The sequence below is a fragment of the Crinia signifera genome, chromosome 19 (assembly GCF_055691185.1).
Source record: "Crinia signifera chromosome 19, ASM5569118v1, whole genome shotgun sequence".
Taxonomy (NCBI): domain Eukaryota; kingdom Metazoa; phylum Chordata; class Amphibia; order Anura; family Myobatrachidae; genus Crinia; species Crinia signifera.
The window spans coordinates 100,788,901-100,815,429 of record NC_139226.1 but is presented as its reverse complement, the minus strand read 5'-3'; the positions used below and the strand labels follow the sequence as shown (position 1 = coordinate 100,815,429).

The window sequence follows — 26,529 nt, the reverse complement described above, 5'->3', positions numbered from 1 at the left end:
CTCTGTCAACAAATCCCAGAGTTTAATAATTGTTCATCTTCATTTGTTTGTATTTGTTGCTGCAGTGCACATAAGGTTGTGTTGGTGTATTGGGATACGGTCATTAGGTCTATACCAACTGGGTCGACAAGCATTGGGTCGACACCACTAGGTCGACATGGCTTTAGGTCGACATGGGTCCAGGTCGACATGGGTCAAGGTCAACATGTGTCTAGTTCAACATGGGTCTAGGTCGACAGGTCATTATGTCGACATGGGCTAGGTCGACAGTCAAAAGGTCGACATGAGGTTTTTCCCTGTTTTTTGAGCTGACGTACCGACAGGCGGTATTTCATGACCTACCATCCACTATGGCGTGGTGGGAGAATAAAATAGTGTGCCGAGCGTAGTACCTTGCCCGAAGCATCCCCTCGAATGACTGTCCTTGTTGACTGTGTCAAAAAACTGTGAAAAAAAACTGTGAAAAACCCCACATCGACCTTTTGACTGTCGACCATGCCCATGTCGACCTAATGCTTGTTTTGACCTAATGCTTGTGTCGACCTAGACCCATGTTGACCTAGACATATGTTGAACTTGACCCATGTCGACCTAGACCCATGTCGAGCTTGCTGCCTGTCAACCTAATGGTGTCGACCCAATGCTTGTCGACCTAGTTGGTGTAGACCTAACAAACCATACCCGGTGTATTACTCCCTCAGGTAGTAATTCAGAAACAACCTCCACCACACAGCCCAGAGCTCAAACTGTTTTCTCTTTCTGTTGTGTGTATTTGTTGCAGCAATAATAATATCCCAATTCCTCTGGTAGTTACAATGTATCCACATTGTATTTGCACAGGACCCCACTGTTGATAATTTCTTCCCTTACTATTGGAGATTTATATGCAGCAGCTTATTGGGTAATGGGGCCTACACACGGGGCGACACTGCTGAGCGATCTGAGCAATGTAGATCACACAAAAGAAGTCTCATCACTCTGCGGTATTCATCTGCCGGTAATTCTGGGTTAAGCACCTGGTTCAACACCCATCCCTGGAGTGCTCACCCTCAGTGGAGGTAGAGAGCAAACTCGGAAAAAGGACTTTTTGTGGTGATAAAATCATTCAGAGGAGACATTTTTAATAAGCCGGAGTTTGGGACTGGTAACTATAATGATCTTTGCCTCACTCATTCTGCATATCGTAAAGCCATACAAAAAGCCTCATTAAGCCTCACTAGAGACTATAAATCAGCCTCATCAAGTGCCTAGAAATAGGACTCTTTATGTTATTTGTTGTATGTCTTGTCTGTGGGTGTGTGTTTTATTATGAATTGTATTTCATGCATGAATTGTTATAATATGTATTTTTAAATAAATTCTTATCTTGATTAATTGAATAGTGTGTATTATTGGAGTGCAGTTGCGCTTTCTTAGTGACAACCATTTGATTGCCACTATAACTCTCCTTGTTTACACGTGTGGGAGGTACACAATCCTCCCAAAAGAAGGCTGCAACCACTCTCCAACATTAAAATAAATTGTGCCTTGAGTTATATACTGGGATAATAATTATCTTGTTATTATAACATAAAAATAACACCAATTAAGATCAGCGCTACTGTGTGACCTCTCTTGGTCACAATTGCCTTTTTTTCTGTTAGATCACACAGCGATGTATCAGCGCTGTGTGTTGAGCAATCTATCAGGGCCAGTGTTCCCCAGGTGAGAACACTGTCCCTGACCAGCAATCTCACTAGATTTAGACAGAGCTTTGTTGGTGCAGTTGCAGATGTATAACTTCCAGCCAGGGGCAGACTTAGTGTCTGAAAGGACCCCCACATTCTACAGTGGCAGGCGCAAGGAGGGACGCTGGCCCGACAGTCAGTATACTGACATTGGAATCCCGACTGTTCAAATGGCCATCACTAGGGATCTGACGGAGGCTATTTTCCCTCATGGGGACCCATGACCCCCATAGAGGGAGAATAGAACCTGTGGCGAGCCACCCAGTCCCCCTTACAAAACACCGGTGGTTAGGATTCTGATGATTTGCAGCAAGCCCCTGTCTTTCTGTATGCCAGACAGCTGAGCAGAGTGTCAGGGAAGGAAGAGCTAATTGGCCAGATTTATATATCGGACAAGGCCAACAGTCCTTCTGGCATTTGCCGATAATGTTGGCCAGTCCGGTCTTGCAGCCAATCGATGCAGCTGCGACTGGATCCATGTCCACCTTGAAATCAGGTCAATATTCTGGTGTCTCAAAACACTTTAAACTTATCTCTCTGATTAATAGTCGTCCTTCTTCTGACAAATGTGGTTTTGCATCTGAGATACATACAAGGTAAATGGCTTTAATGAAGTCATTGGCATATGACATGAAAGCAATGTGCAGTTCTACCCGTCTACTTTATTCATTTTGTAACAGTAATCAAAAGAAAATCAACAGTTTTTTAGGGAATTGATCAAGATACATTCATTTAGAGAAAACAGCACATTCTTGTTCTTCTCAGGCAAATTGTGGCGCCTAGAAAAGATAAAAAAATATTTTAATAGATACTCATCATGTGATCGTATAATTACAGTGTCTTATAACATTATTATTTGTAACCTTTTTCTTTATTGAAAGATGAGTTTACACAATGAAAAGCGCAATGCGCGTATCTAGTATAAATAACGACATTTGCTATACAGTGCATACATCCAAATGCATTAACGTAGCATCAAAAAAAGGAAATACAATAGAATGGGCAAAATAAGAGGAAGAAAATAAATATTATTATAAATAAATAAATTAAAATTTAGAAATTTAGAATTAAAGAAAAAAAATAGATCTGTATTAAAAAATTGAGTAGAAAAGGACCAAACAGACCAGTTTCAGCTTGCCTCAAAAACATTTCAGACTGAAGGAGGAGGGTGTCACTGAAGCTCTCCTAAGTCTCTATTACCCCTTTCACATTGCAAGGGCCGGGTTGTGCCCGAAATTTGGACACTTATCGATCCTGTGAGCGACCCGGCATTTGCGAGGTGACGTTGCCACAGAGACCCGGCATTAAACCAGGTTGCTGACATCACTAGGGGGGCGTGGCAAGAGGCAGCACTTGGAGGTGACGCTGCCTCCTCCCTATAGTGTGAATGGAACCCAGGTTGCTCAATCCGGGTTATCCGTTAACACTCCCCAGAAACCAGGATCCAACACGGGCAAAGCCCTTCTTTTAACCTGGGTCGGATTGCTGGGTTGCTGTTTTTTTCAAGGCCCTTTCACACAGCACAGTAACCCGGGTCGGACCCCGTTTATTTGTGCAGTGTGAAAGGGGTATAAGAAACGCAGACTGAATAGGTGTGGGTCATTATGTCAATTAATATTAGGTCGACAGCATTGGGTTGACATGTCTTAGGTAGACACATGAAATAGGTCAACATGCCTAAGGTTGACATGGTTGGAAGGTCAACACAAGCATTAGGTCCACAATGGCAAGGTCAAAATGAGTTTTCCCCCCAAAAAAGGTCCCAAATGTCTACATAGTTGACATGGACACTGTCTAAGTGTCCCATGTCCCCTCACATTGCTTGCTACGTTTGTCGTGCGTCGGACTTTTATTCTCCCACCACGCCGTAGTGGATGGTAGGGAAATAAATACTGACTGTCGGATGAAAAAAAAGTGAACCGGGGGCGCCCCCTGGTTCTCCGGCCAATTGATTTTTCATGAGCAGCAGCAAGTCTGACTCCCGTTTCTGCCCAGACTCTATCCTGGAAGTCGGTTTATACACTCTCTGGTGGATAACCACCACCAAAGCTAAACCAGCCTGTATTGCGTCTTCTCCCCTGTTAGATAGCCGACTGCATCTATCTCATGAGGCTGCTTTGGCTGGCACACGTGGATGCCGTAACTACACCTGTTTCAGACACAGCAATGTCCAAAAAACACTCAATACCCGCGGTCTCCTCAGCAGCCTTCTACCCTCAAGGCAGGGAAACTGCATATCTAAGGCTTTGTACAGTAACTATAAAAAAAATTCTACTACATGAGGATTACGGTTGTAACCCTTTGCATGCCTATCTGGATACTAATCCTGCTAAAGTTCGTCCATTAACCTTGCTGCTGCTATACACAACGGCCATTGTTTTTTTAATTATTGCTGGGACACTGGCTATATTAATCATTCTAGTGCTTATTATTTCTTTTTTCATTATTTATTGTATGTAATTTGTGTTATTATGTGTCTATAAAAGAACAAATTTGAACAAGTGGATATGAGAATCTAGCACTGTGCCTCCTCTCTATATCATTTTTCATATCTTCTAGAAGGTGATAAATAAATAAGTATATTCTGATTGGTTGCCAATAGCAACATCCCAACTGATATGGAACTCCCATCTTAGTAAATTTCCCCTTCCACCTCTCTATAAAACTTCAAACAGGATTGCAAAAACCACCAAAAGCAGCCACATCCTAACTTTCTGTTCCTTGCTCAATATCTACCCTCTCTGTGTTACTCCTGCTTGCCCCTCCCCTTTAGAATGTAAGTGCTCACAAGCAGGGTCCTTTTCCCATATGCTTTGGTTCCCCTTTCTTATACTCTTCATCTATATACTCCCTTCAATGGCACGTAAGCTTTGGTTTCTTCAACTCTGCTGCTTATTTCAGTTATATAACCACTGATACAGCAATGTATCAACCACTTACATAACCTCCATAAACGTTTGCTTTCTCACCTTTCCTTGGGTCGCCGTATCATTCAGCCCAACAAAAACCTTTGCAATCTGGTGAACCATTATGCAATAGATGACACCTATCCTTGTGTAGCGATAACTATTTCCCTATAGATTGTAAACTTGCGAGCAGGGCACTCCAACTTTTTTGACTGTCTGTAACTACCCAGTTTGTTTTATCCCTATTTCCTAGTTGGAAGCGCAATGGAACTTGCTGTGCTGTATCAGAAACTGGCAAAAAATAAATAAACCATCTTGTATTATATGGTGTACACAATGTTCGATTCAATCTATTTTTCTATTCAATATTGCTTATATAATCAAAATTGAATTGAAATCGAATGGAAATCAAACGCGTTCGATTTCCATTCCATCCCGATGCACGAGCCTGCGGCGTCAAATCAAATAGAAAACTAGACCGTGCAGGCAATTCTATGGGCGGTATCCAGTGTGGGATTCCAAATATCGGAACGTTCTGACAGTCGGAATCCTAGCCCGTTTTCTCTTTGCTCGAAAGGCAGAATTCAATGTTCCATCTGTCGAGTGGCTAAACTTATTTGTGTCAGGGAAAACGGTGGTGGATTGTCGAGAAACGGCCGTGACTTCGACAATCCACGGCCTTTTCTGACAAAACAGATCTGATGTTTTTTAAAGTCAGATTTATTTTGTCAAAATGCGCCTTCAATGCTGTCAGAAACAGCAGCACTGGATAGCCAGCAGCCACTATTTCCACTGTCAGAAATACTGGCCGACATTGAATACTGTACCGTATATAGTACAGATCTGTACTGTCTAAATCGATTGTGTCCGAATGAGTTCTGTGCAAATCTATCCTGATTTGATCAAGATCAACTCGGAATTGAATAGAAAGTACATCGTACTGTGTACACCCCTTTATTTTATGTTTTCTTTGTTTATGTACATTTAGCGCAATATACATAAAGGATCATCATTATCATAATAATAATATAATAATAATAATAATAATAATAATAATAATAATATTAATAAAGCAAACCCCATACAGCTAAAACATTACTGATAAATATGGTATGTTATTATTGAAAATGTTGCATTGAAATATTGCTTTTAACCCAAGGATTTTATATCTGAATTGTGAGCTGTCTGTCAGATTGAAGTTGATTATAATTACATTTTTTTTACATTTTTACCTGTAATTTGTAAAGCAGGTTACTCAGAGATTTGCAAGAATAGGCCCAAGAAGTCCACCAGCCAAACCAAGAGTTGTTTTCAGAATAGGCGTCAACAAACCGTTAGCACCCACGACAACATTGAGTAATTCAGCAGTCAACTGTACAACTGTGCTAGTAAGGCCGAGAGCAGTATATACCTGAACAAGGAAGAAAAAGATACTGTAATATAAAGTCATGTTGATTTTCTTCAAAATGCTGAAAAATGTATGCTTTTATTTGATTTTTGAAAGTTTTTTTTATAAGCTTTATTTAGTCAAAGCTTCAAAACATAACAAAATAATAAAAGTAGTACATAAATTGCAGAAAAGGGTAGACATGTTGAACATTTCCAATCAACAGATACAATACAAAAGGTTTACAAATATTGTGCAGGTATAGTACATAATGCAATCATTATTCAAGAGAAATTTGAGGTTAATTGAGCAGAATTTGCTCCTCATACCAGAGAGTTCCTCAAAAACAGCGGTATATGGATTGTTTAGTAGAGAGTGGGAGAATCTCAATATACTGTAGCTGCCCCAAGTATCAAAAAAAATTCATGGTGCAAATTTTTTTCTGAAGGGAGGCTTCCAACCAATCCATATGGAAAATTAAGAATAGCTTATACTTAAAAATCTCCAATGTTGGAGGGTTCTCTTGAATCCATGCTTGCAATATGGTAGTAGTTTTTTTAACTGCTCTAGGAACCTTCAATCCTTCAGGCAGAAGGCCAAAAATAGCCCAATCAGGGGCACAGGGGGAACAATTAAGCTAATATTCAGTAGAGAATTTTTTAACTTGCAACCAAAATCTTTTAATGATGGGACAAGACCAAAGACAATAGTATAGATCTGCCTGAGGAGAATTACACTTTGGGCATGCCGGAGTACCTAAAATACCCATTTGAAATGCCCTCGACAGATATATATATATAAGAGCGTTGAAAAATATTTATATACATTTCGACAAGTTTAGCCATTGGAAAAGTAGTCGTAGAATATTGTAACATTTTAAGTAGATCTTAGAGTGTACAGAGGAATCATCTACAGGTACCCGAAGAAATTTATAATAGTGCAATGTCGCTCCTTTAGACAAGGGGGTGCTATCAATACATTGTCAAGGTCATTATCCTAATTTTCACCTGGAATAAGTTTGGATATTTTACTAGCATAATATTGTGCTAGTAAGAAATGAAGATTAAAAACATTTATAAATGTTAAATAAATGTTAAATAAATGTATTGCAAAAAAAATATTATTCTGTCCAGAGGTAAAATATGTGTGGACGGGGTTTATATCAGTATTGCATTACAATACCAGTCTATAGTACAGTATATTATTATAAAAAGGAGAGTACTAGTCATTTTACCACAATTTTGGTTTTCCTTATATCTTATTAATCAAAGAATGTTTATAGAACAACTTGTAAAGGCCCCCATACACTGCTGCGATTTGGTCCGATTTTACCCAATTCCGACTGACCAAATCTCATGTGCAGAAATACCATCCAACCTGATGCGTGGTCCCGTGCGCACTGGGTCGACCCCTACAGATTGAACCTGCAGCACTAACGATTTATCGGATCAGACCCATCAGCAGCACATCACGGATGCTTTTTAGCACCCATCATATATTGGGTCTGATGCAGGGGCGGGCAGGGGTGGACAGCGACGAGTGCTGGGCAGCGGTGAGCAGCAGAATTTAAACACTTGCAAAAGACTGGGTGGCCGTTGATTGGCTGTGAAAATTCTCTCGGCCAATCAGCAGCCGCCCAGATGAGAGGCCGCTGATTGGGTGAGAGTGCTCTCTGCCACTCAACGGCCGGCCATTCTTTCAGAATTTTTAAAGTTATGATACCGCTTCCCACCCCCTGCCTGGCACCTGTCGCTGCTTGCTCCGCTGCTCACCACTGCCCAGCTCTCCTGCCCCTTCGCCGCTGCAGCAGCTCCCCTGGAGATTTACATGTGATTTATCACAAGTAAAAGTGGCTAAGTGCCAAATTGTAAGTGAGCCTCCTGGGGAGCTGCAGGGAAAGCTCAAGGGGAATTTGGTCTGACTTGTCTGTAGAACAAGTCGGACTAGTGTATGGGGGCCTTAAGTCTTCCAGTTTTTGTTTGTTTGAACTAACGTTGAGTCTCTGCCTACAACTCACATTACATGAGGGCCCATAAAAAGAAAAAGAAAATGGGGTGTATCACCACTAGGGTTGATACCAGGCACTGCTCAGGGTTTTTCTCAAATTTAGCAGCAGTTTAGGTTAAGGATAGTCAGTCCTTAGTGATTGACAAGATAAAAGGAAAGAGAAACTGCGCTTTGAGGAATGATTTACCAACCAGTATGATATAAAGAATTTATTACTTATAAAAATATCACATACACATAATAAAAAGTGAAACTAATTGCATGAGTTAATAGACTTCATTGAAAAAACGGTACTCTTTACCTAGCACGGCGCCCATCACGGGCATCGCGGCCATCAAATGCACTAAAAAACGGGTGCGACGCGATGCCCGCTATTTCCCATAGGGATCAATGTTAAAAGTGTGATTGGACGCGATTTTACTGTTCAATGCCTCAATGCCCGCGATTTTTCCATAGAAAACAATGTTAAATGGGCCACAGAGCCCAAATAGTCCCCCTGAAGTCTGAAATGGCCCCCACAATTGTTAACACCACCCCACGATCAACGTGAACCCGAAGCGTGGCGAGCGCAGCGAGCCCGCGAGGGGCGGCAGTACGCGTCCTCCGACCTTTTCATACCCCCACTATCCACCTCGGCGTGGAGTTGAGAATAGAATAGTGTGGCGAGCGCAGCGAGCCACCGGGCCCGAAGCGCGGCGAGCGCATCGAGCCCCGCGAGGGGACGCGGATACCTTCACAGGTAAACGCGTCCCTTCGCGGGCTTCACAGGTATCCGCGTCCCCTCGTGGGGCTCGCTGCGCTCGCCACGCTTCGGGCTCGGTGGCTCGCTGCGCTCGCCACACTATTCTATTCTCAACTCCACGCCGACGTGGATAGTGGGGGTATGAAAAGGTCGGAGGACGCGTACCGCCGACCCTCGCGGGCTCGCTGCGCTCGCCACGCTTCGGGTTCACGTTGATCGTGGGGTGGCGTTAACAATTGTGGGGGCCATTTAAGACTTCAGGGGGACTATTAGGGCTCTGTGGCCCATTTAACATTGTTTCCTATGGAAAAATCGCGGGCATTGAGGCATTGAACAGTAAAATCGCGTCCAATCACACTTTTAACATTGATCCCTATGGGAAATCGCGGGCATCGCGATTTTTTACCCCCGATGACCGCGATGGACATCGTGGGCGCCGTGCTAGGTAAAGAGTACCGAAAAAACTTCTATATGAAGGTGCTGCTGATTGCATAAAGGTGCATTTAGAATTAGGGAATAGCAACCCTCTTAACCGCCTTAATAGGATCCTGTTCCTATTGGGCTCAGATGGTGCTTTGATGGTGAAGCTGAATAGGACAGTTATTATCAAGTCACTCACGTGTGGCGGTGTAATTAATGCTGTACGGCTTGCAGCAAATGGAAGGTCCCCTTTGGAGTGTAATCAAGCTGGTTGTCCTTGGCTGAGATGGCTTCAATCCTACCCGGGCAAGGGATAGAATCCAACTCTGAGTTCTGGTTCAGGTATCCAAATGGAGTGGTATTTGTAATCCACATGCACTGGAGGAAGGTTTGAAGAGGGCTGCAGGAACGCTGACGCGTTTCGCTGAGGGTCTCTCAGCTTTTTCAAAGGTCGAAGGTTGGACGCGTAATACATGTAACATAATATGCGTCCCCTCATGGGGCTCGCTGCGCTCGCCACACTTCGGGATCACGTCGATACTGGGGGGGGGGGGCCTTAATAAATGACATTATATGTCATTTAATGGTATAGTACATTAAATGCTATTATAAGTGTCAAAACCGCATTGCATCGCATGCCATACCATAACGGCATGCGATGCGATTTTACTACATTTGTGTACGTAGTAAAATCGGGCGCCGTGATAATACACAAGTACCTAATAATTTAGTAGCACACGATTTAAGGCTTCTCTGATACCTGCTAGATGGACTTTTATTGTTTTATTGTCTCCTGAAGAAGCTGCAGTTGGCAGTGAGATGCTTTAGGGAGATGCAGACTTTTACTGATTGCAGCTTATGGTCACCACTTCTAAGCCGTTTTATATTTATACAGCCAGCAGGTATACATTGTTCTCATTATTGCACCATCTATCTAGCACTAAGAGATATTTGATAGCTATTGCCTATTGGACGTTTGTGTGCCCTGCTACTTTACTCTTTTCCTATTTTGTTTGAGAGAATTGGCAATACTCACAAGAGGTGTACAGCTGCTGGGGGAGCCGGAGATCGCTGCTGGTTTGCGCTGATCACCAAAGAGATGTTGTGCTCATAGTGCAGGAAGGGAGCTGCGAGCTGTCCAGCTGCTAGGGGACCACTCAACACGCCCCCAAAAATGATGAAACAGGGGTTGCAGTCATAGGACATGCCCCCTCTTCCAGAGGTCACACCCACACGGCATGTAGACCAGTCCCCTTCTAGGGACGGCAATGCCTTTTGTGTGGCAGGTCATGTTTTATAGTTGTGAGGTATGAGGAAGGCCAAATGTACATTGTACCTACTAGAACCTCTAATACTCACCACAGTATAACAATGGGGTTTCCCTGCACAGGTTTTGATTTCCTCCATTGCTATGTCGGTGTTGGTATTCTGACTTCCAGCATCCTGTCCACTGGTCATCAATATGTATTCCGATCAATTACATAGATTAAAGGACACATGCTTATTGCCATTTATATGGTCATTAACATTAACGCACTCTAAATGAAGATACTAACATCCCTGGTGAATAGACTGTCTCCCAAGAGCCCATTCCAATTTCCAATTTTTTTTTTATGAACATGTCAGCATTGTAGCAATGATATTTGTATTATTGTTGAGAGATGTAGAATAGTGGTTCCTAACCTGGGGTGCGAGTACCCCTGGGGGTACTTTGTTGACCGGTTGGGAGTACTTGAATGTAATATTGCCAATGGAGCCGTTTAGGTTAAGGATAGTCAGTCCTTAGTGATTGACAAGATAAAAGGAAAGAGAAACTGCGCTTTGAGGAGTGATTTACCAACCAGTATGATATAAAGAATTTATTACTTATAAAAATATCACATACACATAATAAAAAGTGATACTAATTGCATGAGTTAATAGACTTCATTGAAAAAACTTCTATATGAAGGTGCTGCTGATTGCATAAAGGTGCATTTAGAATGAGGGAATAGCAACCCTCTTAACCGCCTTAATAGGATCCTGTTCCTATTGGGCTCAGATAGTGCTTTGATGGTGAAGCTGAATAGGACAGTTATTATCAAGTCACTCACATGTGGCGGGGTAATTAATGCTGTACGGCTTGCAGCAAATGGAAGGTCTCCTTTGGAGTGTAATAAAGCTGGTTGTCCTTGGCTGAGATGGCTTCAATCCTACCCGGGCAAGGGATAGAATCCAACTCTGAGTCCTGGTTCAGGTATCCAAATGGAGTGGTATCTGTAGTCCACATGCACTGGAGGAAGGTTTGAAGAGGGCTGCAGGAACGCTGACGCGTTTCGCTGAGGGTCTCTCAGCTTTTTCAAAGGTCGAAGGTTGGACGCGTAATACATGTAACATAATATGCGTCCCCTCATGGGGCTCGCTGCGCTCGCCACACTTCGGGATCACGTCGATACTGGGGGGGGGGGCCTTAATAAATGACATTATATGTCATTTAATGGTATAGTACATTAAATGCTATTATAAGTGTCAAAACCGCATTGCATCGCATGCCATACCATAACGGCATGCAATGCGATTTTACTACTTTGCGTACGTAGTAAAATCGGGCGCCGTGATAATACACAAGTACCTAATAATTTAGTAGCACACGATTTAAGGCTTCTCTGATACCTGCTAGATGGACTTTTATTGTTTTATTGTCTCCTGAAGAAGCTGCAGTTTGCAGTGAGATGCTTTAGGGAGATGCAGACTTTTACTGATTGCAGCTTATGGTCACCACTTTTAAGCCGTTTTATATTTATACAGCCAGCAGGTATACATTGTTCTCATTATTGCACCATCTATCTAGCACTAAGAGATATTTGATAGCTATTGGCTATTGGACTTTTGTGTGCCCTGCTACTTTACTCTTTTCCTATTTTGTTTGAGAGAATTGGCAATACTCACAAGAGGTGTGCAGCTGCTGGGGGAGCCGGAGATCGCTGCTGGTTTGCGCTGATCACCAAAGAGATGTCATTCTCATAGTGCAGGAAGGGAGCTGCGAGCTGTCCAGCTGCTAGGGGAGCACTCAACACGCCCCCAAAAATGATGAAACATTTCCAGAGGTCACACCCACATGGCATGTAGACCAGTCCCCTTCTAGGGACGGCAATGCCTTTTGTGTGGCAGGTCATGTTTTATAGCAACAAAAGTTGTGAGGTATGAGGAAGGCCAAATGTACATTGTACCTACTAGAACCTCTAATACTTACCACAGTATAACAATGGGGTTTCCCTGCACAGGTTTTGATTTCCTCCATTGCTATGTCGGTGTTGGTATTCTGACTTCCAGCATCCTGTCCACTGGTCATCAATATGCATTCCGATCAATTACATAGATTAAAGGACACATGCTTATTGCCATTTATATGGTCATTAACATTAATGTGCTGTAAATGAAGATACTAACGTCCCTGGTGAATAGACTGTCTCCCAAGAGCCCATTCCAATTTCCAATTTTTTTTTTTATGAACATGTCAGCATTGTAGCAGGGATATTTGTATTATTGTTGAGAGATGTAGAACAGTGGTTCCTAACCTGGGGTGCAAGTACCCCTGGGGGTACTTTGTTGACCGGTTGGGAGTACTTGAATGTAATATTGCCAATGGAGAAGAAGAGGAAAGAAGTCTCCTGTTTCCATAGAGATAAAAAATGTTGCGTCATGTCCGATTCTATCTGCAGGATCATCGGTGTCTCCTTGTGCTTTTGCCTGACCAGCAATCCACTGGGAGCTACCTGCACTGCTATTAGACATCAGTGATCATCGGCCCCGCGCTGACACGGGTAGAGAAAGCTGCGGTATATTTAGCGGGAACCCCGGAGAAAGCACAAAGCCAGCGGCCAAACACAGGGCATGCCCTCCAACATTTGGAGGGCAGAAACTGGTACACTATCAAAAAGGGGGCGTGGTCATGGGTAAAGAGGGAGTGGCCACATGTAAAGGGGATGTGGCCATGTTCCATTTCCGATCATTACATTTCAGAATCATTAAATTCTGCATAGTCAGATCTTCTGTGGAAACAATTTCATACATTGCCGGCCGACCATAAATGAGGGTGACTAGGCTGCTGCACAGTGTGAGTGACTGACAATAATGATTCCCCCCACCTGATCTGCAGGGTGTATGTGAGGAGGGGGGAGATGCACAGTAATAATAGGGGTGATCACAGGGATGGGAGCCTGGGGGCAGCAGTACCAGGCTGGTCCTGTCCGATGAGCAGGGCCGATGCTGGAGACTGTCACTTCACCTCTTCCCCAGCAGCACAGCGAGCTCTACGCAATCCATCAGTGCGGGGCAGCAGCAGCTGGGCGTGAGTGTGTGTCACTGAGATGCCTGTGTGCCAGCCCACCCCCCTGGGTGCATGTACCCACCCCTGCCCGCCTGCCGATCCCCCCACGGCCCGCCACCTCTCTACGGTTACATGCACTGAGTTCCCTGGTCACCACTCACCTCCCGGCTGCTTGCAGGTCGCTCTGGTGGCAGCAGCAGCGTCGTCCTCTCAGTCCAGAAGTCACGCAGCAACAGGTCATTTGGCGCGGCTGATAGCTCTAGACTGGCGGCGGTGTCCAGACTGGCCAGCGGGCGACCTCTGTGTGTACAGCTCTGCGGGAGCAGGGCTGTGGTCTCAGCTGATGTCAAGACGCAGAGGCACCGCAAGTCTTTAATGAGAACATGGGCACTGTACCAACTGACACAATCTACACTCCCCGCAAACTGGTACATTTGGTACAATTTATTTTAGCCGGTACAGTTCGTTAAAAAACGGTATTGTACCGGCTATATCGGTACAGTTGGAGGGTATGCAAAGAGGGACCCGAATCCTGACCGCACACTAATCCTCCGCTACTCCTTATTATAAGGACACGTATACCTCTCACTGCCAATCCACTCATAAGTACTGTGGATATTTCAAATTGAGAGGAGGGGTACTCATAAATGAAAAGCCTAATCAAGGGGTACGGGAGAGAAAAGTTTGGGAAACGCTGATGTAGGACATCTCTTTTACTGTAGTCGTATATACATTTAAGCAAATGTGATTGAATAAATACTGGTCTCCATAATGTGGCAAAAGATTGTACACTTATAATCTAAATGAATATGCTTTCTACTTACCACACCACTGCTCAAATCATTGACTATGCCGATAAAATCAATACCATCCTCATCATAAATCTTTTTCTGGAGAATAAATAACCAATGTTGTATTTTGTTATTTTTATTTTTTTTGGAATATAAATACAATGGGGTAAATGTACTAAGATAAGAGGGCTAAGGAAAATGAGATGTTGCCTATAGAAACCAATCAATCTATCTATTATCTCCTAGAACCTTGATGGCTAACCTTGACACTCCAACTGTTGAACTATACATCCCAGCATGCTCTGCGTCAGATTTAGTATATCCAAATAGCAAACTTAAAGCAGAGCATGCTGGGATGTGTAGTTCAACAACAGCTGGAGTGTCAAGGTTATCCATCAAGGTCCTAGAAGGTGCTAAAATAATAAGCAGTAGAAAGCAGTAGTTGTCATGGGCAACATCCCATCTTCAATAGGACCCCCGTGTTGAAAGTTAAAAACCCAAAACATCATATTGACATTAGAAAATAGACAAGTACAACATATGTGCAGATGAAATATTATTTCTACATTTTCATTTAAAAATCAAACGCAGTCATTACTTTTTCAAAAACATTTTTGTGTTAAACATAATTAAATGTGCTAAAGAACATTGAATATGAGAAGTGTTACTGTGCACGGAGTTACTCAGAACAACAACACTTGGCATACTGTGCAATTTTATAATCTGATCAGGGCAGGATATTGAAATCAGTTGTCTATTGATAAGGGGAGGAGCTGTTATCAGTGCTGCGTGGGTGTGGCCAGAGCCACATGGGCGTGTACATACCCTCTAATTATCCCAGTAAAAATACAATTTTAGGGTAATGCTTATGATTTCTGGCCGACTGTGTGGCCCATCATTATGCTGCCATGATGATGGAGGCCTAGAGCTGTAGCTTCCTCAGTCCCATTGTTATTCTATCCCTTAGATGCTCTAGCCAGATTTGCTGTAACGCTACTTTATGCACCCTGAATGCCACATGCAGACAGAGGCGTAGGGAGGGTGGAGCCAGTGGAGCACACGCTCCGGGCGCAGATTGGTCGCATGGCGGCGCCGGCCCGCCCCCCTCCGCAAATGAGCCCTGCAATGCAGATCAAATATGATCATACTGCTAGTAGTAATGGGCAGCGGGCAGCATGCGCCGGCGGCTGTCCTGCCCGGCACTTGCCTCCTGCCCTGCTCACCTGGTCCCTGCTGCCAAACATCACGGAGAGTCTGACTCCTCTCTAATGCTGGCCACACATCAGACCAACTTTCCTCCAACCATCCAACTAGTTGGTTGGATGGAATAAAAACCTGGTACTGGATGGGAGCAAATGTAGTTTGTAATTAAGTCATTTGTTTCCCAAATCGGATAATGGACAACAACTGTCACTCAGACAATGTACTGTAGTTGGAACAATTTCACTGAATGTTTTTGTCCATTCTCCTGAGTTTGTGAGCAAATTGCTTATTGGCATTTGCCCCCATACAGTAACATATTTTCAGTCCAACCAACCAACTAGTTGGATGGTTGGAGGAAAGTTGGTCTGATGTGTGGCCAGCATAAGTTGCTGCTGTTCCAAACTCCTCCCAGACAAGTCACCTGCCCCTGCTATGCAGAGTGACTCACTCCCTCCTCCCTGGCTGCAGCAGCGTCATCAGCCTTCCCAAGGGTTAGCTGTAGCCTGGAGGAAGAGGAGGTTTTCTGCTGCCGCCAGTGCCGCCCTGCTGTGCTGCGCATTTGGTTTTATATGCCTAGGGTGCCCAACATTCTTGCACCGGCCCTGGTTACAGCACCTTATATAGCGCAGCAGATTCCGTTATAGTGTCTTATATAGCACAGCAAATTCCGTTACAGTGTCTTATATAGCGCAGCAGATTCAGTTATAGTGTCTTATATAGCACAGCAGATTCCGTTACATTGTCTTATATAGCACAGCAGATTCCGTTACATTGTCTTATATAGCACAGCAGATTCCGTTACAGTGTCTTATATAGCGCAGCAGATTCCATTACAGTGTATTATATAGCGCAGCAGATTCCGTTACAGTGTCTTATATAGCGCAGCAGATTCCGTTATAGTGTCTTATATAGCGCGGCAGATTCCGTTACAGTGTCTTATATAGCGCAGCAGATTCCGTTACAGTGTCTTATATAGCGCAGCAGATTCAGTTATAGTGTCTTATATAGCACAGCAGATTCCGTTACATTGTCTTATATAGCACAGCAGATTCCGTTACATTGTCTTATATAGCACAGCAGATTCCGTTACAGTGTCTTATATAGCGCAGCAGATTCTGTTACATTGTTTTATATAGCACAGCAGATTCCGTTACAGTGTCTTATATAGCGCAGCAGATTCTGTTACAGTTACCTATATAGCGCAGCAGATTCCGTTACAGTGTCTTATATAGTGTCTTATTTAAAAAAAAATAATCGGTACTTGTTTAGTTTCACGGCGGCAGATATTACATGCGATATCGCATGCGTTCGCATGCAGGCACTTTATTTGATGTGGTGAGATGGATTAAAAAAAAAACTTTATTCAAGAAGACCGGTGAGTGTCCTCATCTTTTTTGGCTGTACTGGTGGACTGGACTTGTCTGGGACTCCTGAGCTGACACCCTGAATGCAGTTGCTGCATTCTGGAGCAGAGTGTGATCCCTACCCCTGGATATATATATATATATATATATATAGAAAAAGAAAGGGTACCCCAAATATGCGCACTCTGTATAAAATGGAGCAGCACCTCTGAGAGGTCCCCTGTTAGATGGGACCTCGGGTTTAGAAATGCAACAATGGGTGTTTAGAGGGCACTCCCCAATAAGACAGCAATTTTTTATAAAAACATAAATTTAATAACACTTCAAACCGTCCATTTGGATCAGCACAATGATTCTTTTGTTCACATTTGTCAGATGTCAAAAACACAAGTGGCCCAACGCGTTTCGTCACACACGTGACTTCATCAGGGGCAATACGGACAGTAGAAACCTTTATTTTTCTCAAGTTAGTGATCCATAGGGTCCTTAGACTGACTTCTGTGTTTAGGGCTGACCAGAATTTGAATAAGTCGCCACCAATGTATAAGATCCTCTTTCACAAAATTATCAAGTATGGGTCACAATACAGACTTTAGCCGTGGTAGGGTGAAGTGTGCTGTGTGAGATCCTGGTTTGGATCTCACAAAATAATCATTGTGCTGATCCAAATGGACATTTTGAAGTGTTATTAAATTTGTGTTTTTATCAAAAATTGCTGTCTTATTGGGGAGCCCCCTCTGAACATATATATATATAAAATACCAGATGAAAAGCCTGTGTTTGTCCCTCTTTACCTTACTCTGTTAAAGCCCTGACAGGCTAAGCACTGCTTCTGATTAAAAACCCTCCCATGACAAGGCTGCTGCTGCTGCTATCCTCTATGGGCCTGAGAAGCAATTTTTTTGAGGGAAAAATACATGTCAACCACAGGGGCCCCTACATAGAGGGGGGCCAAGGGTACTGACCCCCTGTGCCCCTCCCTTAATCCGGCCCTACTCAACCCCTCCCCAATGACATGTGAATCTTGCCAAATTGTGGGGCTTTGTAACTTTCTCTCATCTGTTGGGGGGTGGGGGTGGGGGGGATGGTGTTTATGGTTACTCAGAACACCCCTGGGTGGGCTACTAGTTTATGTGTGAGAAATCACCATTAATAAGCAACAAAAACTTGTGTACTACTCACTGGGGGTAATTCTGGTCCACATACAATGCTGCAAATTGCTCAACATTGCATGTAGACTAAACACCATCTGACGCTCGCAGGTTTGTCCACCCCCCCTTGCATGCTGGGTTGCCCACATGGCTGTGAATGGAAGTTTTGGTAAAACATCCATTTGCAGCCTATGGAGCGACACCCACATCATTTGATGGTCGCCGACCATCGAATGACGCAAAATGTGCATAACTCTCTGGTCACTTATATATGCATTCACACTCGACAGGAACAGGACGGGCATCTGAGATCCGGTGATGTCAGCTGCCGGCCCCCCGCACCCGCATCATTGGGCGGTTTCTTGGGAACGCTCATGAAACGCTGGGCATTCCCATGGGCTAATCCCCCGGCCTGCCGCACCTCGCCCCCCCACCTGCAGTCTTGGGTGCGTGTGCCCGGCAAACACTCTGTTCACCGTAGCCACACGCACCCGGCGCATGCACATGCATACAACCAAAACATCGATCCACCGAACAAACCAGAATAACCCCCACTCCCTGTAGGCGTATTACAGGGAGGTTTATCAAACTTTCTTAACTAATAAAATTCATTAGTCTTTACACAATAAAAAGTACATTACTACAGTAAATTCTAGGGTCCCTATTTCATTTTCAAAAAAGGTTTTGTTATTTTTAACTGAACCTGAAACATAATTCCAAAGAGTTGCTTTGCAAACATTTTCCAACATATAACGATACACAAAAATAGAATGAAATTACCATTAAGCAGCAGGTCGCGTTAACAAATACACTTATTTTGACGACAGTTTGTGCAGCTTTTGCGTATTCATTTGACTGAAACAGATAAAAATATGTACGATTAATCCACATGAAAAATAAACTATGACCGTTTAAAACGACACTTGAGGATAGATGCAGGTGTGACTTTATATTGTGTATACCGTGCTAGATTAATAAAGGATAGCTACTGACACAGAACACACTATGGCGCTAATAAATAAATATGTAAATGGTGGAAACTAATAATTTACATTGGTTCACGAATGTAAAAATTGATTCAGGCAAGTAATCTTTACTAAAATGGGAGTTCTATGTCACATGGGATGTTGCTATGGGAAACCAATCAGAATCTACTTATTTATTAGTATCAGATTGGTTGCCCATAGCAACAGCCCATCTGAACTAAAACTCCCATCTTAGTAAATTTCCCCCATAGTTAATGCTATCAACTTATTCAGGTATGAGATATTTTTGGTTGGACTTGGTTGGACCTGTGATCGGATGGTCAGAACTCAGTCATCCATTTTCTTATTCCACTATCAGTCACTGTAAAGTGATCCTATTGCTAATGTCATCATTACCAGCTGATATGTGTCACATTCTACATTAAGACTATATGGATTGCAGAAAATTAATAATAACTATCATAGGTAGGTGGAGAAATAGAGCACAGATCATGGAAATCCACAAAGCATTTAAGGAGCTTGTAAATATCATTACCTCAGAAAATGTTCCATGGGTCCCAACATTACATTACAGTGCGGTAGAGTGTGTAGTGTATCATAAAAGTTTAATATTTATTTATTAACTAACTCTTTGAAAAGTATAATGATTTATTAATTCATAGTAGTCTCTGGGCCAGATGTACTAAACTTGAAAAGTGATAAAATGGAGAGTGATAAACCACCAGCCAATCAGCTCCTACCTGCCACAGGTTGTGTTTGAAAAATGACAAGTAGCAGCTGAATGGTTGGTGGTTCATCACTCTCCATTGTATCACTTTTCAAGGCTTAGTACATCTCATCCAATGTACTAACCCTCAAAAACCGATAAAGTGGAGAGAGGTAAAGTACTGGCCAATTGGCTCCTAACTGTCATATTACAGACTGTGGGATAGATGTATAAAGCAGTGATATCGGTGGAGGTGAGCCAGAGGAGGAGTGGCCCATGGCAACCAATCAGCTGCTCTTTATAATTTGATATTATGCAATTTATAGATGCTACGTCTGGCTCACTTCTCCTGCCTAATCACTGCTTCATACCTCTACCCCTGTGATTGAAAAATGCCAGTTAAGAGCTAATTGTTCACTCTCCAAGACGTAGTACATCTGCCCCATAGTCTTCGTTAATTTGATGAAGTCTCATTTATTATGGAAGACCACTTATTTTGTGTAGATTTTAATCGATTAAATAATGTATTGCATTGGTAGAGGATTTGTTTATATGCTAATCAATGTATATATATTTAAGCCAGAATTGATTTGCGCTCAATTGTTCATGCCTTTCATACAGTACATACAAATCTGGTAATTAATGAGTCTAATGCTGTGTACACACGGTCCGATTTCCTTTCCGATGTTGACGATATAGTCAACATCGGATCGGCATCGGATCAACATCGGATGCAGATCGCAAGGGTTTTAACCCTTGCGATCCCGATCCGATCCCGATGCGCGTTCACGTATCGGAAGCCAGAAAGTCTTGGCTGCCTTGTCTATATAGTGCAGATCTGCACTATATAGTCAAGATAGGATGCAAATCGGATGTGCCTTAAGATCCTATCCACGATCCTATCTGATCAGATCGTGGATAGGATCTTAAGGCACATCTAACGTGTGTACACACCATAAAAGTCCTTCCAATTCCCATATGGTCTTTCTTGTCTGCATTTTTGTGGGGTCTTTGCCCCTGCTCATGGTGCATCGGGTAGGGATAGGGTAGGATAGACAGCAACTAAGTCATCAAGCATTAGGTCGATACCACTAGGTCGACATGCGTGACTGTCAACATGCAGGAAGGTCGACAGGGTCATTAGGTCGACACAAGCAAGGTCAGTAGCAGTTGAGAATAATAAATTCCTGTGGACAGCACCTCAAGGGTAACTAACTACACCGAGTTTATTACGCCACTACCTGTGTGTTACAATAGCAATGTGAAGTCCATTCTTGAAAGTACAATATACAAATATGAAACAGTTTACAGTCGGCCTGGCAGACGCTTTGCCATGCAAATTCCCACAACCCAACAGCAGATTTCCTTTGCGAAAAGGATGGAAGGTCAAACAATTGTGAAATTTAAGGACTGAGGGCCTGATTCAGCTTTGTTTAGCAAAGCGAAAAAGCATACAATTCATAGTTGCCTACCCTCCTGCATTCTGCAGGAGACTCCCTGACATAGCAGCAATCTCCCTCTCTCCCTCATTAGTCTAGCAATCTCCCTCATTTCACCTAGCCCACATTACACTGTTACATCATAGTTACCTCCCCTCCTGCATTTTGCAGGAGACTCCCTGACATAGCAGCAATCTCCCTCTCTCTCTCATTAGTCTAGCAATCTACCTCATGTCACCTAGCCCACATTACACTGTTACATCATAGTTACCTCCCCTCCTGCATTTTGCAGGAGACTCCCTGACATAGCAGCAATCTCCCTCTCTCTCTCATTAGTCTAGCAATCTCCCTCATGTCACCTCACCCACATTATATTGTTAATTTTTTCGGGGAAAAAGGAATGAGAGACAGATACATTTACATTGAATCATCAGCACCATTTCCCAGCACTTTACCAAGTGTAGTAGCTCTTACTAACTGCTGTTGGGCTCAATTACATTTGGATATAAGTCAATATTCCTCTCAGATGTAGCAGTACACACCAATGCTTCTAGGTGCCACGTTCATAATCTCTTTTCACAATCTGTCCATATATGGAACTAGACACGCCCTTTGGTGGAGCATGACACGTCCCCTCATTGGGGCTCTGTGTAAAAGTCTACTACCAACTATAATCTCACTGAAATTAGTTTTCAAATGTAGGCAAGTATGATACAATTGTATTCAACCATGCTGCACTGCAGGTGGGGCAGATGTAACATGTGCAGAGAGAGTTATATTTGGGTGGGGTGTGTTCACACCATACTTGCCTACTTTTGAACTCTCCTCTCCGGGAGAAGCCCGGAGAGGAGACTGACAGCATCACTTCTGGGGGCGGGGGCCTGATGTAGACATCATCAAGCCCCACCCCCAGCACTGAAATTCCCCCCAATTTGCGGGACTTTGAGGAGGGGGCGGGACTACATGGCACGATTTGCATATTTAGCCACGTCCCCTCCCCCACGAAAAGCCGCAAATCGCGGAAAAACAGGGAGGCGGCCAGGCAGATTGCGGAGGCTGAGGGAGAATCCGGGAGGATTGCCCACCTTTTCGGGGGGCCGGGAGGGGGACCCAATTTTCGGGATCCTCCCGGCCAATCCGGGAGGGTAGGCAACCCTGGTTCACACTGAAATGTAAATTGCAGTGTAAATATAAAGCAGCCAGTATTTACCCTTCACAGAAACAGAATAACACTCCCAAATCCAACTCTCTCTATGCACATGTTACATATGCCCCACCTGCAGTGCAGGATGTTTTTTTTCCAGTTGTGTGATTTTTAGCTTTGCAAACATACAGTAGCTAAACCAAGCCTTGGATTTTGCTCTCTGCCCTTCCATGTACATATAAAAAGTGTTTATTAAAAGGTGGAGTTCTATTATGATGTTGTTTGGTCTTCTATTATACAAAAGTAAAGCATAAACTTACCCTAAAATACACCCTTAAGTCAGCTTTTGTTTTCTCGTCAAACTTCAGGCATTTCAGCTGTTAACACAAACATATTTTAGTATAGTAGATCCTTCTTTACATAAAAAATGAGCAGTTTACATATATAACTGTACACTAGATTCTGCTGGAGCTTGTACAATGGGCCTGATACAGATATGGGCGGAGCTGGATTTCAGGTAAACTATTAAACAGAGGCATATTAATAGACAAGGGGGCAGTCTCCATCCAGGCCACCTCCTCTCCTCTAATTGGCTCGGCAGCAGACTCTGACCACTAGGGTCACTAGATGACCTTAACACTGTGCAAAGGAGCAGGTCTCTGGGAAAATAGTGTTGGCCATTTTCCTGGTGATTTTATAATGGCACACACATAAAATGCTTGGAAAATAGACTTCACATCATTCTCCTGGTGATTGTGCAGCACTGTTACCACCAACCTGGGACTCCAGAGGGGTAAACCTTTGGATAAATGGGAGCAGGATGTGCAGTGTGGGTCTGTTTGCACCGCATACCCTGCGGTAGACATCCTTGATAGGGGACTAAGTAAAAACCGGACCCGGATAAGACACCGGAACGCCGGACCAGACATCAAACTCTGCATTCCGGAGCTTATAGTGTCTGGTCCGAGGGGTGTCCCATGCGGGGGGTGTCTTGTCCGGGGGGATGCCTGTGATTGCTCACACCAGGGACATGGGGAAGGGGAGATTACAGCCTCCCCGTGTGGTCTGGACCGTTCCAGTTTTTATTACACCCCCGGACCATGCGGTGAGGCTGTATTCTCCCCCCTCTCCTCTCCCAGGTGACAGGTGCGAGAGCAGTCTCATCAGATGGAGCACCCCCGGACAGGACACCCCCGGACCGGATACTACAAGCTCCGTTTGATGTCCAGTCCGGCATTCCGGTGTCTTATCCGATTCCGGATTTTACCCATACCCCTTGATAGCAAAATTCTTTCTATAATCACATATATGATATATAAAGATTTGCATGACACGCTTGCTAAAAAAATAGAAAATAATAATTATGCCAGCTATGTCATTACTGAAATCACAGAGCAAATCTTTTGTAAAGGCTTTATAAGTGGCAAGTAATGCACCTCTTTGGGGGCCTGATTTTGATGTGGTTGGAGCAGGGCCATTTTAAGACAGGAGAGGCCCATGTGCAGAGTCTAAATACTAGAGCTCTCAGACTCTAGTGTACAGATCTCCGGAAAAATGGCAGCTATTTTTATGGAAATTTTCACAACACTGCTACACCCTCGCGAGACTTCAAAAAATGGATGCAGCATATGCGGTGTGGGCTCCACCTGGGACTCGGGGACAGTGTGCAACGCCAGAGCCGGTCCTAGCCAATATGATGCCCTAGGCAAGATTTTGTCTAGTGCCCCCTAGCACTGCCACTAGTTCCGCCTCTGACCCTGCTCCCCTTTCCCAGCACCATCATCATTCATCACAGCAGTCATCATTTTTGTGCTCCTACCCTCTGTATTTTAAATAAAAACCATGTGCACATTTGGCGTGCATCCCAAAAAAGGGTGTGTTCTCGCTGGGAAGGGGCATGGCCACACAATAGTACCCCCAATTCAAATTATGCCACACATTAGTGCAACTTCATTCACATTATATCATGCGATAGTGTACCTTATTCACGTTACATCACGTAGTAGTACCACTTAACCTTATATACTTTACTTCTCACAGTAGTGCCCATTATTCACATTACATCACACTGAATTGCTCTTTTATCACATTAGACCACACAGTAGTGCCCATTCTATACAGTATGTTACACCATACAGTAGAGCACCTTATACACACATTAGTAATGCCTTTATACACATAATACCACACAGTAATGCCCCTTACACGACATACACTACATTATTAATGTCCTTATAAACCTAATGCGCATTACACATTATGCCAACCTTTATTAATGCCCTTATACACATAATGACAAACGTAAAGTCCCTTACACATATGTCGCACATTATTAATGCCTGTTACACATATGTTGCACATTATTAATGCATCTATACACGGCACACATATGCCAAACACTATTGCACAACCAACCCACTTGCACAGAGCACTCGCACAGCCACTAACACTGTGACCTCTGCCTCTGCTTGGATACAGATGTTTCCTCATACATCTTGCCTCAATACACCATGCAGCTCCTGGCCAGCTCTGCTAACATTGGGCACCTTTTTTGCTGAAAATTCATCTTATTTGCATTATTATGTGACCAGGACACTGAAAGAGCTTCCGATGATTAAAATTATATGCAGCATGCCTATATTCTGTGTGCGACTGTACCTGCATGAATACACTTTTTCATATGCAGATACAGCCTCACTCACACACAGAATATAAGCATGATGCATATCATTTTAATCAGCAGAAGCTGCTTGTTCCCCATGGCATTCCAATTGTCCTAGGCATTTGCCTATTTTGCCTATGCCTAGGGCCGGCTCTGTGCAACGCGCACACTGCACCCATTATAAATACCTCATTGGGTTGGAGTTGATATTACTGCTTGCATCAACACCATTGGCGTCGACCACCTAAAGAGCCACCAAGAGGCCTGGAAAACTCTGTCATCATCGCTCTTCCCCTGCAATGTCGATGACATGCCTTCATTTTGAGAGATTGGGTCTGTTGCTGTCTCCTGTCTGCCTCCAAATGGCAGCTGACCATCACTTACTAATAGTCTGATGCCGCCTCGTGTCCACCACATACTGCACATGACATACGCATAGTTCAGGTCTGGCGTATGCACGAAGTACCAAACATTGGTATTTGCACTATACACCACAGTCCATGGGGACCTGAATAGGGGCCAGGGGTTTATTACATTACCAATTTTAGTAGCTAAAATCCAGTTATACTTTGTTGTTTATAGTACTTATGGCAGTATTATTAGTTTATATATTGCTGCCTTAATATCAGTCTAATTAGCATTAAATAATTAAACAGATACTTTACCACTTCGTTAAAGACTATGTCTTTGTCACAGTTCTTGAAAATAGCCAGAAGTCTCTATAGAGAACAGAAAAACATATTTTAAACATCCACCTATAATATTATAGAACAAAGGCATGTACTAATGCATAGAATAATACATAAAGGTATATATTTCATAAGAAAATATATGATATACTGTTGACATTCATCTATATGTTATCTGGTTACTTGAATTGTATGCTTAAGATAATAATGATATGAAACTACTTAACCACTTACAGTATCTGCCATGGTGGCATCCAGACTGGGTTTTCCCAGACATGGATGCATCTAATGCAACCAATCAGTAAAGGCTGCTGTTTCTTTGTTCCCTCCCCCAGCAGCCTGGTGGCACCTCCCACTCTGCAGCTGCAGAAATTAGCAGCCCTCAGCTTCCCTGTGTACAACTAGCAGCTACAGAGAGGAGCAGCTGCCAGGAAACTTTTTGCGATGTTGAGATGGGACAACCATCTATGGTTCAGTATACTTATCACCTGCAGATGTTTTCATTGATGTTTATAAAAATGTTTTAAAATTTTGTACTTGTTTCCTAGCACGATGCCCATCACATCGTATACCATAAGACTAAATATGGTATACAATGCGATGCGACGCGATATTGTACAATAAAATATTGTATCGCATCGGATGCCATACAATGGCATACAATGCAATGGTATACGATTTTTGATTGTACAACCACCCTGATGGGTCCATACAATGTTAAATGCCCCCCATTGTTAACGCCACCCTCAGGATAAACGCCAGCCCGAAGCGTGGCGAGCGGCGGTGGCAGCGCTGCGAGACGGGAAGCGCAGTGGCGAGTATTAGATTTTAAAATACCTGTCAAATGACTGGCCGTTCTCTGATTGGCTGGCTGAGAGCTCAGCCAATCAGAGAAC

General features: G+C 43.4%; 1 protein-coding gene across 2 annotated transcripts in view; it reads right to left on the bottom strand.

Annotated features, from left to right (window-relative positions):
- Positions 1–2,369: 2,369 nt before the first annotated feature.
- Positions 2,370–26,529, bottom strand: part of LOC146041975 (uncharacterized) — a 32,640-nt gene continuing 8,480 nt past the window's right edge. For both annotated transcript variants that reach the window (XM_083161864.1, XM_083161865.1), the window contains 6 exons: positions 25,610–25,663; positions 22,603–22,659; positions 18,788–18,862; positions 14,323–14,388; positions 5,866–6,044; positions 2,370–2,506 (listed from right to left, as the gene is read on the bottom strand). In XM_083161864.1, coding sequence (XP_083017990.1) covers positions 5,889–6,044; positions 14,323–14,388; positions 18,788–18,862; positions 22,603–22,659; positions 25,610–25,663 — 408 coding nt within the window. In that variant the 3' untranslated portion in view covers positions 2,370–2,506; positions 5,866–5,888. The remainder of the gene's footprint in view (positions 2,507–5,865; positions 6,045–14,322; positions 14,389–18,787; positions 18,863–22,602; positions 22,660–25,609; positions 25,664–26,529) is intronic.